Genomic DNA, 14,314 nt, shown 5'->3' on the forward strand with positions numbered 1-14,314 from the left:
GAGGGTCTTCTGTATACAATTAATTTCTTTTATTCGAGATTTAGAACTTCCATCAGCAGAAAAGCAACCATTCAACTAAAATTAAAAACTGCTCAGTGAAGTACTAGGTGCTGTAAGCCAGTGATGCACTTACCAGATTATACAGTCACAACATAGGCACTAGGCTATCAAGATGACAGAGCAAAACTCATTGTGTGTCGTGTCTGCTTGTGTATTAATGCCATACCATTATAAACCTAGTACGGATATGCACTTCATATTATTACTTGACAGGTTGTCTAAAAAGGAAAACAGTTTGCATGAATACTATATTTATCAAATTCACATATCAAATAATTCCTAATTGTTCATACACTGTTATACTGCTTAATTTTATTATAGCCTTTTTTCATTCTGGGATAAGCCACGTCATTGTCTCACTGCTTGAGAAGTGATAATTCATATTTTAGTTCTGTTATGATGCTAAAATGTTACTTTAGTCTAACAACAAAGTTCACAACTTCTGGCTATGCTTTGTTTCTAGAAATGTTTTATTTACCTGAGCTTACAGCTCCTATTATGCATACCAGTTAGTGTGCAGGCAAATGCTTCATAAAACTGGTGGTCTATGTGTTTCCTCAAGGCAATGTACTTGATACAGGACTATTTACGACAGTTGGGTAAATGTGATTCCCTGTATTGTCCAGCCGCTACTATTCATTACTGAAAGTGGCTGACAATGTGATATTTAAAAATAAATGTCAAATAACCCATGCAGTAACTTTCCAGAAAAGCTCGACACTAAAAAAGCCATCCTAGCCAGCAAAGAGTCTGGAATTACCAAGTTCTGTACACTTACATTGTATTTAGCACCAACAAAAATGATGCTTATTTTTTCTCATGTGGAAGCAACTCATGACATTGGCTACAATCAGCTGCATACAGATTATTTTTACATGTTTCATATATGATAACTAAACCTTCTATCATAAAATGCTCTTGCTCTTCTTCTCACACATTGCTATCACTTTCTGTTTTATTTCAGAAAGCAAGTATTTTTAGCCATAGAACATGTATATACATTTATTTGAGTCTGTTGTCAACAGTTGTACCAGGTCTTTAGAAGAAGTAATCATTATTTCATTATTCGTACATCACAATTGACAATGTTTTCCATTGTAATTTATTGTAACCAACACCTTAACATAATTTAATGTCATGTTGTTTCGAACTTAGACTCCAGAAACACAATGATAACAGAAGTTTCAGAATGAAGAAAATGCTTAGAAGTGGGTGTAGGTAGAAACTTACTTTCAGGTGGATAATGAGTTCTGTGTTGGTAACAGTAGTAAAATTGAAGGGGTATAGTATGAGCAAAATGGAAAGGAGAATGGAGGTACAATGTTAGGAGTGAGCAAGATATGAGAGGAGGAGGGTAAGGGAGTAAACGGGTGAGGGGATATCTGAGAATGTACATTAGTGACAGTTGAGTCCAGAGGAATTAGAGGAATGGATGCTGTCCTGCTGAATCACTCCTACCCCAGCCCCTTACCCTCCATCTCCATCTACTTGCCCTGAGACAATACATTAACAGTCAGTGATGCCACAACCATGGAGGCAGCAGAGTGGAAGCTCAAAATGTAGTAGAGCTATACAGATCTATATCTCTATGTGCCCCGCACCATTCATCTGCAGGTGTGTGGTTGCATACCATTTTCTGTTATCAGGCTCCAAAAAAATGACTGACACCTGATTTTTCTTTTTAGGCACAAAATGTTGGTAGCAGGCAAGAACAAAGGAAAGTGAATCTGGCTGATAAGGTAAGCAATCTGTGATATGTAGTAGTTAGTTTACTTTCACTGTTACATGTTGTTGTGAAATATTATCATCAGTTGATATGCTTCACATGAGAAATTTTTCTGTTCTTGACTTGATTTGCTCCATATATTTTCCATAAACTATAAACTGGTATTTATGCCTATATTTATGATGAGGGAAGAGTTTCTGTGCATCATCTGCTGAAGACAAGGCTAAAAACTACTCTAATAATAATAATAATAATAATAATAATAAAAAGAGCCTGAATATCAAACTTTAAGTTTTTCAACATTTATTTGTGTCAATAGTAGCACAGAATGGAAACAGGAATCTACATCTACATTGACACTCTGCAAGTCACCATATGGTGCTAAATGGAGGGTACCTTGTACCATCACTAGTCATTTGCTTTCCTGTTCCACTCACAAATAGAGTGATGGAAAAACAATTGTCTATATGCCTCCATATGAGCCTTCATGGTCCTTACATGAATGTTGCCTGCAGAATAATCATTTGGCAGTCAACTTCAAATGCTGGTTCTCTGATTTTTCTCAATAGTGTTTCTTGAAAAGAATGTTGCCTGTTCTCCAGAAATTCCCATTTGAGTTCCTGAAGCATTTCCATAACACTTACACATTGTTCGAACCTGCTGGTATCAAATCTAGCAGCCCATCTTTGAATAGCTTTAATGTCTTCCTTCAATCTGACCTGGTACAGATCGTAACCACTCAAGCAGTACACAAAAACTGGTCACACCAGCATCCTATACAGAGTCTTCTTTACAGGTAGACCACTCTTTCCTAAAATTCTCCCTATAAACTGAAGTCGATCATTCACCTTCCCTGCCACAGCTCTCACATGCTCATTTCATGTTGTATTGCTTTGCTACATTACGCCCAGAAATTTAACCAATTTGACTGTGTCAAGCAGGTCACTAGTAATACTGTATCCAAACATTACAGGTTTGTTTTTCCCACTCATCCACATTAACTAACATTCTTCTATATTTAGAGCTAGCTGCCATTCGTCACACCAACTGGAAATACTGTCTAAGTCATCTTGTATCTTCCTCATAACTTGACTTTGAAACCTTACTGTGCACCACAGCATCATCAGCAAACAACCAGAAATTGCTGCCAAACCTGTCTACCATATCATTTATGTATATAGAAAACAGCAGCAGTCCTGTCACACTCCACTGGGGAACTGACAATACCTTGTCTCTGATGAACATTCGCCTTTAAGGACAACATATTGAGTTCTATTACTTAAGAAGTCTTCGAGCTAGTCACATACCTGTGTACTTATTTCATATGCTTGTAACTTTGTTGTTAAAAGACTGCAATGGGGCACTATGGCAAATGCTTTCCGGAAATCTAGACATATGGAATCTGCTTGTTCCCCTTCATCCATAGTTTGTGGTATATCATGTAAGGAAACATAAAGCTTAGTTTTGCAAGAGCAATGCTTTCTAAAACCATGCTGATTCATGGAATTATAATACTTGTGGCGAATAAAAGGAATAAATGTATTTGTGTTTATTTGGTCCAGTAAATCTTACACATACAGCACAGCAGGACAGGTCAATGCAAATATATCTTCATGTTTACATGATGTTTTCTGTTTATTAATAAATACATTTTTTCCAACTCTGATGTATAATTAAACAACTTTAGCTAGAAACCTACAATTGAAAATATATTTCCAGCTCTGACTTATAATTATACCACTTTAACTAGAAAATTAAACTGAAATTAAGAATAAATGGTCATGAATGATTACAGTCTTTATATGCTACAAGTAGATAGTCATATTTACACAATATTTTTGTATTTGATAAAGAATGTGGCTTTACACTTAACATTAACTTTCTTAGTCTCTCAAAGGTTTTTGGGGACTCTACCAGACTATAGAAGCAATGTATTAATAGATATTCTTTCAGTACTGCTTTAAATTTTTTAGCTCATTTATTACTTTAATTTCTTTTGAAAACCTATTGTAAATAATTTTACCATAGCATAGTGCTCCTTTTTGGCACAAACTGGTTTTTTTGGTCATCTGTTATGTTCTTGCAGACTTCATTTTTGGGGAGGACACTAGAATTTATTATTGCATATTTCTTAATAAACATTGCACTTTCAAATGTGTAAATACATGGAAGAGGAAGAATCCCCATCTTTTTAAATAGTGCTCTGCAGAATTTGTTCCTTTTTATTCCAGTCATGATTCTCACTATTTCTTTTTTGTCCTGAAGAGTTTTAGATAGGATGGTAAGTTACCACAGAAAATGATCCAATACTTCAGAATCAAATGCGTATTAGCATAGTAAACAGTCATGAGGCAGTTCTTTTGACAATGGTTTTCAAGCACTCTCATTAAATAACACATGGTACTTAGTCTCTTACATCTTCTATCAGTGTGAGTACCTCTAAGGTTAACTTGGAACCAGGAAAAATATTTTAAACATTGATCAAAGAGAGCTCTATGCACAGTAATGGTGTGGGAAATAATAGTAGCCTAGTAGCCGTGATGAAGCTGATGGAAATATCTCATTTATGCAGTCTGATGGTAGTGTTGAAATTCTGCAGTGTTATGACAAATGTTCAAAGGAACTGTAGAGACATTGTAGGTGTCCCCTTCCTCCTGGGTGTGGACACAATAGTCTCATATTCTTTGGTGGCATCTAAACTCTCTATTTTATGGGGGGGGGGGGTTGGAATCCTAGAAAAAATATTCCAGAATACTAACAAAAATTATAAGAACAGCAAAAATAATGCTTAATGATGAGTACATTTATGGTTTGGCTAGTAAATTTGAGGCTATGTGGAGTGTTATAAAAAAATAATCTGGGGGACACAGCAACATGTAAAACTACACTTATCACAAGAAAATAAAAAGTAGCCAACAGATTTAACAACTTTTTCCCTGGTGTTGCCGGTAATATGATAAAATCAAACTTTAATAAGGACACTTATTTATTTTGATCCAACATCAACTGATTACAAAAAAAGGTTTTTCTTGTTCCAGTCTTCTGGATAAGTCAGAGCCTTACTTACTAGGGTTACATATTATTGGCTGGCACTTTTATCTACACAACTTTTTCTAAACAACAGAGTTACATATATGGACTATACATAAAAAAAAAATTGTTATTGCCATACTTAGATTAAGGAATCTACAGTTTGTAACACAGTATTCATATCTGACATTCAAATATTTACAGTTTGTGACACAGTCTAAGATCTGAGATTACATATATTTTTAGATAGATGGTCTTCCATCATACGAGTGTACTAAATCTAGAAACTCATCTATTGAATATGCAGGATTGTTTAGAAGCCATAATTTTAATTTCATTTTTATTTTTGTAATGGGCAATTTGGAGATATTAGGATGGAAGCAATTCAGTAGTTTTATGCCTGCATAGTGAGGGCTTTTCTCATAAAGTGTTGTTCTATGAGAGATGATGTGGGGTCTCTCTCTACCTCTAGTGTTGTGATCGTGTATTTCTTTATTAAGTGTTTTGTTACTGTTTACTGCCATAATGATTATCTTCAGCACATACAGGTTATGAACAGTTAGTATGTTAAATTCTTTGAACAAATTTCTGCAGGACTCCCTGGCACATTTCTTTCCCATAATTCTAAGTGCCTGCATCTAGTGTCAGGCCAAGAAATTTGGTCGAGTATTGTTTTTTAATGTATTCGTCACCCATTAAGATTTTGTTTTCATGAGTTTTTTGCCTCCCAAGATCAAATTCAATATAGACAGATTTATTTGTGTTTAATTTTAGTTTGTTTTCATTAAAATACTGCAGAATTAAGCCTGCTGCAGTATTGGATTCCACTTCGAGCTGTGAATAGCTTGGATTGCTGCATATTAACGTGGTATCATCTGCATATAAGATAGCTGTTGCATGGTTTGTTATGGGCTGTATATCATTTACATAGATAATAAAAAGAAGTGGTCCTAATATTGACCCCTGTGGAATACCAAAATTTATGTCAGTGGTGTTTGATTTCTATGCTCCCTCTGTAGTGCTAATAGACACAAATTGCTTCCTATTTGTCAAGTAGGACCTCATCAGATTATGGGCTGTGCCTCGAATGCCATAGTCTCACAGTTTGTCCAGCAATATGGTCATATCAACACAGTCAAATGCTTTTTGTAAGTCTAGAAAGATGCCTCATACATGTTCTTTATTATCTATTGCTTGAGTGACACCTTCAATTAAGTTGGATGTTGCTAATGGTGGATAACCCCTTGACAAACCCATACTGCCCCTTAGAAATCACTTTTTTGTATACCAGGAAGTTCCAGATTCTTATGTATATTACTTTTTCAAAGATTTTGGATATTATTGGAAGAACAGAAATGGGTCGAAAGTTTTCTACTAAATTCCTGTTTCCTTTTTTTAAAAATAGGCACAACTTGGCAATTTTCAACTCATCTGGAAATAGACCATCTTCCATATGAGAATTGATAACTGTTGATAAAGGTGATGCAATTTTATGTGTACATTTCTTAAGAGTGTCCAGACTAAGACCATCATATCCTGCTGCATGGGAATTATTTAAGCTACTCACTATTTTAATTATTTCTTCTTTACTTGTTGGCATCAAAAATATACTTCCTGACACTGGTGTTCCTCTGAATTTGTATTTATGATTTTTAAGCTGATTGTGTATGCTGGAGCCAACAGAAGCAAACTAATTGTCAAATAGATCTGCTATCTTATTTTGATCAGTTTCTATTGTGCCGTTTATCATCAAGTGATTTTCAGTTGTAAGTTTCTCAGATTTACCAATTTCTCTATTTACTAGTGACCATGATGTTTTGGAGATATTATTTGAGTTCTGAATGACACTTTCAAAATGTTTCTGTTTTTCTGAAATTAGGAGGTCTACATAGTATTTCTGATACTTTTTGAACTCTTATTTTAATTTTTTATTGCTCAAGTCATTTAACATAGCATACTCATACCATCTTAGTTTTTCTCTAGCCTCAGTGACTGAACTTGATATCCAGTTTCGGGTTACAGCATGTGACTGAATTTCTTTTTTATTAATGGACAGGCTTGATTAAGAATGTAGAATAGTTCACTCGAGAATTTGCCATAACTATGAAGTGGCATTAGAACACTGTTCCAATCCACATTCCTTAGCATATTAGTCAACTGAGTTATATTTTGGTCTGTATTCATCCTAATATATCTATAGCAACTGTGTGTAGGAACCTTTTTTATGTGCACACTTAGTTCTACTGCATGGTGGTCTGACAAAGCAATAACAGGAGATGTAAGATCGTAAAGACGAATACCAGTGATTATGTTATCTATTGCAGACTGGCATGTTTCAGTCTCCCTGGTTGCAGTGTTTATCAGGTATCTTACATTATATTCAAGCAGAGTATTCTTGAATAGTCTAGTGTGTAACTTATCTGCTAATACATTTATGTTGAAATCTCCTATAATTACTAACTTGTTCAGGTGTGATATAAAAACATTCTCTATCATGTCACAAAACTTTGTTAAGAAAACTTCGAAGTTTCCACCTGGCGGTCTATATAAACATATAACATAAATTATGTTCCTTCTAATGAATATTTACTTACATTTACAGAATTAAAATCAAATGTGCTCTTTACATACATTGATACACCCCCAAGCCAATGAATGTAAAATAAGTGCATGTAGAGTATCAACGTACATCAACCTTGTCTCAAAAGATGAAATGGCAAAAGCAGTAAAAGAACTAAAAATTACAACTCTGATAGTTTCCCTACAACAATATCAAAAAAGAGTGCACCAAACCTAATAGAAATACTTGCACACTTATTTGACTGCTCACTTCAAGCAGGCATTTTCCCTGATCTATTGAAAAATCTGCAGAATATAAAAAAAATGTGAGAGAGGTAATGTAAATAGCTACAGACCTGTTACAGTTTGCCCTTGCATTTCAAAAATGTTAGAAAAACGTTATCAAACCATGGAAACTCCAGGTTGTAATATCAACAATATAAGGAAAAGATAGATTACTGCTTACTGTAAATATGGCATGTTAAATTACAGACATGCATAACTAAAAGACACTTACACATTAGCTTCCAGTCATGGCCTTTCTCAGTAAAGGAACACACACACATTCATTCACACAAGCAAGCACACATCACACATACATGATCACCATCTCCGGTAGCTTGGACCAGAATGCCATTCCAGTCCGAGCTGCCAGAGATGGCTGTCATGTGTGGGTGAGTTGTACGTACTTGTGTGAATCAATGTGCGTGTGTATGTGTTTCCTTTACTGATGAAGACTGTGGCTGAAAGCTAATGTGTAAGTGCCTTTTAGTTGTGCCTGTCTGCAACTTAATGGGTCATCTTCATGGTAATTAGACAAAGATATGTATGATGAACTTATGGAATTCATAAATAAAAACATTACCCTCTGTAATGAGCAACACAAATTCAGAAATAGAAGGTTAACAACAACTGCATTTATGTGTGATTCAATTGTATACTAAGCCTGATGAACAAGAAACAGGAATTAACAGGAGTATTTATTGACCTACTAAAATCTTTTGATGTGGTGGGTCATAAGATTCTGCTGTCAAAGCTAGAAAAATATGGTATTTGATGTCTGTTCAACAATTTGATCAGTTTCTTCCTGAAGTATCTTAAGCAAGCAGAGTGCATCAGACACACAAATGTCAACCTGAGAACTATTCTGAATATTTGTCAGGCTATAAACTGATTAAATTTGGCACACACCAAGGATCAATAATGGAATCCTTTCTGTCCCTTCTGTACATAAATGATCTAAGCTTAGATATGAATTTTCCTCAAACGATCACATATGCAGAGGACACCATAATTCTCTTAAAAAGGGAAAGAAAGGAAGATTTAGAGCTATCACTAAAAACATTGTCACAAAACAGCTTAGCAAATGGGCACAAAAAACCCACACACATTACATTAAAATTCCACAATGCTTAAAACAAGGAAATGCACATCCCATTTGTCTCTATCAACTATTAAATAGTTGGTATCAGTACAGAAAAGAAATTCTTAGGGCTATGACTGCACAGTAGTGTGAAATGGAATAAACATATTGGATACCAATATGTAAAGCTAAGCAAGACATGCTACCTTCTTTGCCCTCTAAAAACTTGGTAAAGCAATAATGAACAAACATCACACCCTCTTTCACTCTCTCCTTAAATATGTAGTTACTTTTGGGGAAAACTCTAAACACCTAACAGCACTTTCACAGGGCCATTACAATCATGTTTGGATGCAAACCTTGAGACTCATGCATACCTCTGTATAAGATTACTGCTATTCCTCCTTTACTGTATATCTCTCTACGTGATGGAAGCTGTTATATTCTTTAAAATGGATGCAATGTATAAGGACTGCAGATTACAAATAAATTTGATCACCTTTCCAGACAAAACAAAACCTGTCATATGACTCAAATCATCACATCTCAAAATGTTACTTTCCACATGGGAGTTAAACTTTATAACAAACTTCCCAAAATATCAGAACAGTTACCTAGGTAAAAACATGTGGAAAACCTTTACAGTCATGTTTACAGCATAACTGCTAGTACTCGATTGAAGAATATTTAAATTTATAAAGTGTACTTTATAAATATTTAATGTATGATGTGTATTTTTGTAATTTTAAATAAGTATGCATAGAAATCACTTTCACCTACGTACTTACAAACTGATATAGCCAATGTCTTATGCATAAGCTGCTTTGTAGGCAATAGGACCAATCAAATATATTATACAGTGGAGATTACTGTTCATTATTATTAATTTGTTTATGATCAACTCTTAGTAGTCACTGTTACACAAAGCGCTATGAGATACAGTGAGACACTGCATATACCTGATTTCAGTTGTTTCAGGTGGACAGTTGAATACTTATTCCATCTTTTGTGACAGTAAAAGAAAGTGTTAATGTTGCATTTTGCAGTCATCCTTATGAGCTTGACTATGTCCTTTCCACATGTGGTCTGGGGCACAGAGCAAGGTGGTTAACAATGTATACCATTGTCAAGTGATGACAGACCACTGCATGCAAATGTAGGTCTGTAATGTACTTTCTTGCTTATTAATAAGCCTAAGAAAGGGAGATACTCATGATGAACAAAGATGACTACTAGAAAACCTGTGCCAAAAATGTCGGTTATCTTATGAATCTCAGATGATGTGAATAATTCACAATGACATAAATTAATGGAACTAGTGAGGTGGTAATATATGTGTATAGGTATGTATCTATCAGTGTGGTTATACAAATTATGATGCAGCAGCAAGACTGGTCAACAGAAACCTTCAGGATGTGCAACTTCCAGTACTGCTGGTACAAACACTTGACATAGAAAGTAATACTCATGCCTTTTGGAATTTTATGTTTCTTCTTCAGGGAGGAAAGAGGCACGTTGGGGAAGGCTGTAAACTGAGAAGGGGCAGTACAGGTGACTCAAACTTTGATTGACTGTGACTTCTCTGCTGTATGGAGGGAGGGCTGTTCTGTTCACTAGTGGCATATCATGTGCTGGCAAGTGCTCACAGAAAATGTATTCTCTTTCCATTTTTACAGAGTGGTTATTCACTAACAAGACTGTCAAACTTAAGGACAGAAAATCTGATAACTTCAGAAAATAAGTGTCTTTAATCTTTAAATATTGGTTTCAGCTTAAGATTAATGTTCACAGAGAACCATGTGAATGGCACCACCACAACTCCACTATTAATGCCAGGCAGTGAGGCACTGCATGATGCTGTAATGCATCACAGAGGTAGAAACTCTAACTTAAAGTAACTAGAATTCATAACATTTTGAATCAGTTACTCTGCACCTCCCATTCAGCACAATAGTGAAAACTCCATACCATCAGTTCTACAGTACTAGGTCAACAGTTATTTCTTCTAAGAAATGGCTTTGGTGTTAATGACACATGATACTAGTTTCCAGCCTTTGTTATTTAAAAATGTATGGCAGCTAAGGATTTTATAACATAAACCATGTGTCATCAGTGATAATTACTTGTCAATGTACCCTCCAGAACAGCTTACAATATTTGAGTTTGCAAACAGCTGTAATATTAACCTCAAAACGTTTTATGAAACTAATAAAAATTTACCACAGGTTTTTGTGTTGCCTTAATATAAATCTCATTTTGTGTATTTGATTCAATTCTTATAGTTAATTAGCAACTATTTAGCCTAACAGATTAAATGATAAGCAGGGTGCTTATTATGAAGTTACTTTTTCACTGCCTTGCAGTACATTGCACCAGCCAAAATGCAGACCGACTACAAATGCTGTTCTCGAACTTGGGATGAATTTGTTGACATTTGTAAGCAGCTGGAAAACACCCTGACTTTTGTCAAGTGACTGGCAGCTGCTGCAAATTGATGTATTGGAAGATCTCTCAAGAGTCACATGCATGTAATACTGGTACCAGAGCTACCTCAAGTACCATCCTCTCTGTGGACTCTATCTCCTCTGCATAAAGTACAGAATCTGTCATTACTCATCCACTTGACTGCTAGTGGTGTCTCAATGGTAGATCTGGGCATCCTGTGCAGTTTGGATGGGGACCAAGGAGGACTCAAGGTGTTGCTTGATCTCTCTAACCAACAAGTTTGAGGTGCTCTCTCTCACTAAATCTGAGTCAGTGGGACTCATACTTGGGTCATTCCAGTGACTGGCAGAGACGTTTGAAGAAACCAGCCTTGCGCATGGAGTTTCAATGAAGCTCGCAATTTGTAGCACTGTCCACAGAACTGACCATGTCTCTTTGGTCCTGAGTCAAGTGCAGAGAGTGAACCAGAGACCTTGAAGGTTCCGTGACAAGCTAGGCAGTGGCTTTCTACATCTACATCTACATCTACATCCGTACTCTGCAAGCCACCTGACGGTGTGTGGCGGAGGGTACTTTGAGTACCTCTATCAGTTCTCCCTTCTATTCCAGTCTCGTATTGTTCGTGGAAGGAAAGATTGTCGGTATGCCTCTGTGTGGGCTTTAATCTCTCTGATTTTATCCACATGGTCTGTTCGTGAGATATATATTGGAGGGAGCAATATGCTGCTTGACTCCTCAGTGAAGGTATGTTCTTGAAACTTCAACAAAAGCCCGCACCGAGCTACTGAGCGTCTCTCCTGCAGTGTCTTCCACTGGAGTTTATCTATCATCTCCATAATGCTTTCGTGATTACTAAATGATCCTGTAACGAAGCGCGCTGTTCTCCATTGGATCTTCTCTATCTCTTCTATCAACCCTAACTGGTACGGATCCCACACTGGTGAGCAATATTCAAGCAGTGGGCAAACAAGTGTATTGTAACCTACTTCCTTTGTTTTCGGATTGCATTTCCTTAGGATTCTTCCAATGAATCTGTATGGCATCTGCTTTACCGATGATCAGCTTCATATGATCATTCCATTTTAAATCATTCCTAATGCCTACTCCAAGATAATTTATGGAATTAACTGCTTCCAGTTGCTGACCTGTTATATTGTAGCTAAATGATAAAGGATCTTTCTTTCTGTGTATTCGCAGCACATTACACTTGTCTACATTGAGATTCAATTGCCATTCCCTGCAACATGCGTCAATTCGTTGCAGATCCTCCTGCATTTCAGTACAATTTTCCATTGTTACAACCTCTTGATATACCACAGCATCATCCGCAAAAAGCCTCAGTGAACTTCCGATGTTATCCACAAGATCATTTATGTATACTGTGAATAGCAATGGTCCTATGAAACTTCCCTGCAGCACACCTGAAATCACTCTTACTTTGGAAGACTTCTCTCCATTGAGAATGACATGCTGTGTTCTGTTATCTAGGAACTCTTCAATCCAATCACACAATTGGTCTGATAGTCCATATGCTCTTACTTTGTTCATTAAACTACTGTGGGGAACTCTATTGAATGCCTTGCGGAAGTCAAGAAACACGGCATCTACCTGGGAACCCGTGTCTTTCTGGACTTGGCCGTAGGATTGAGAACTGTAGGGACACTCTAAATGGGTTAGGTGTGCACTACACATCAGAGGCTGTTACTCAGGTAGGTGACTATGTGTGGTGTGCGTACAAGGATTTTTTTAGCTTAGGCAACTCTCCAACCAATCCAGATAATGATAACTGTAGGAAACTCAGAAGTATCAGTGTAAGATCGAAAGAAATGCCTCCCGCAGGTGAGCATATTAACATTGTAATGGTAACCTGCCGAAGCATTTGCAACAAGGTGCTGTGTTTTGAGATGCTCATGAAAAGCAGTGAAGCTCACGTAATACTTGGTACTGAAATTGATAGCAGTGGGATTTTTGGGGAAATTTAATTGTATATTGAAAGGGTAGGCAAATGGGGGTGGTGTATTTGTTGCAAAACAATAAACTCAAACCCACTAAGATAGGTTGAAGCTGCATGTGAGATTGTTTGGGCAAGTCTCAGTTTCAGGGGCAGGCACAAAATGATAATTGGATCCTTCTATTGCCCATCTGGCTTGTCTCCTAACATAACCAAAAATTTAGAGAAAACTTCAGTTCACTTGTATGTAAGTTCCCCAGTCATACTGTAAACATTGTTGGAGACTTAAATCATCCAACAATTAATTGGGAAAATTACAGTTTTGTTAGTGGTGAGTGTGGTAAGACATTCTGTGGAAAAATATTAAATTACTTCTCTGAAAACTACCTAGAAGTGATAGTTGGGAACCCCACTCATGATGGAAACATATTGGATCTAATGGAAATGGACAGACCTGATCTCTTTGAGGGTGTCCATATCGAAACTGGTATCAATGACTATGAAGCTGTTGTGGCAACAGTGATTACGAAAGTACAAAGGACAACTAAACCGAGCAGAAAGATATAAATGTTCAATAAGCAGTCAGTAATATCATGTCTCAATGAGGAACTTGAAACTTTCAGCACCGGGCAGGAGCAAGTAGAGGAACTATGGCTCAAGTTTAAAAGAATAGTTGACCATGTACTAGACAGATATGTACCCAATAGAATGTAGAACAGTCCGTAATGGGAGGAAGCCTCCACGGTATACAGGTAAAACTTCTAAATAAACAGAGATTACTGCATAATAGATGTAAAACAAAGCACAGGGCTGTAGATAGAGATATGCTGAATGAAATATGTTTCACTGTTGAGAGAGTAATGGGTGATAACTTCAATGCTTAACTCTGTTTTCAAATGTTCCACTACAAAGCAAAATCCAGGAGAATTGCCTGCTGAAAAGATGAATGAAATAATTATTAGTGTCAGTGGTGTTGAGAAACAGCTAAAATTGTTAAAATTGATCAAAGCTCCAGGGTCTGGTGCCTTTCCTGTCAGATTCTATACTGATTTGTGTCTGAGTTATCCCTCTTCTAACTATATAATCAGTAATAGATCCTGTAAACAAAATACTGTACCCAGTTCTTGGAAAAAACACAGGTCACACCCACCTACAAGAACGGTAGTAGAAGTGATCCACA

The 14,314-nt window shown here is 36.4% G+C and overlaps 1 protein-coding gene across 4 annotated transcripts in view; it reads left to right on the forward strand.

Moving 5' to 3' along the window:
• Positions 1-14,314, forward strand: part of LOC126175602 (mucin-17-like) — a 207,199-nt gene that overhangs the window by 77,274 nt on the left and 115,611 nt on the right. For all 4 annotated transcript variants that reach the window (XM_049922476.1, XM_049922475.1, XM_049922477.1 and 1 more), the window contains one exon: positions 1,746-1,799. In XM_049922476.1, the coding sequence (XP_049778433.1) occupies positions 1,746-1,799 (54 nt within the window). The remainder of the gene's footprint in view (positions 1-1,745; positions 1,800-14,314) is intronic.

This window comes from Schistocerca cancellata, chromosome 3 (assembly GCF_023864275.1).
Source record: "Schistocerca cancellata isolate TAMUIC-IGC-003103 chromosome 3, iqSchCanc2.1, whole genome shotgun sequence".
Lineage (NCBI taxonomy): Eukaryota > Metazoa > Arthropoda > Insecta > Orthoptera > Acrididae > Schistocerca > Schistocerca cancellata.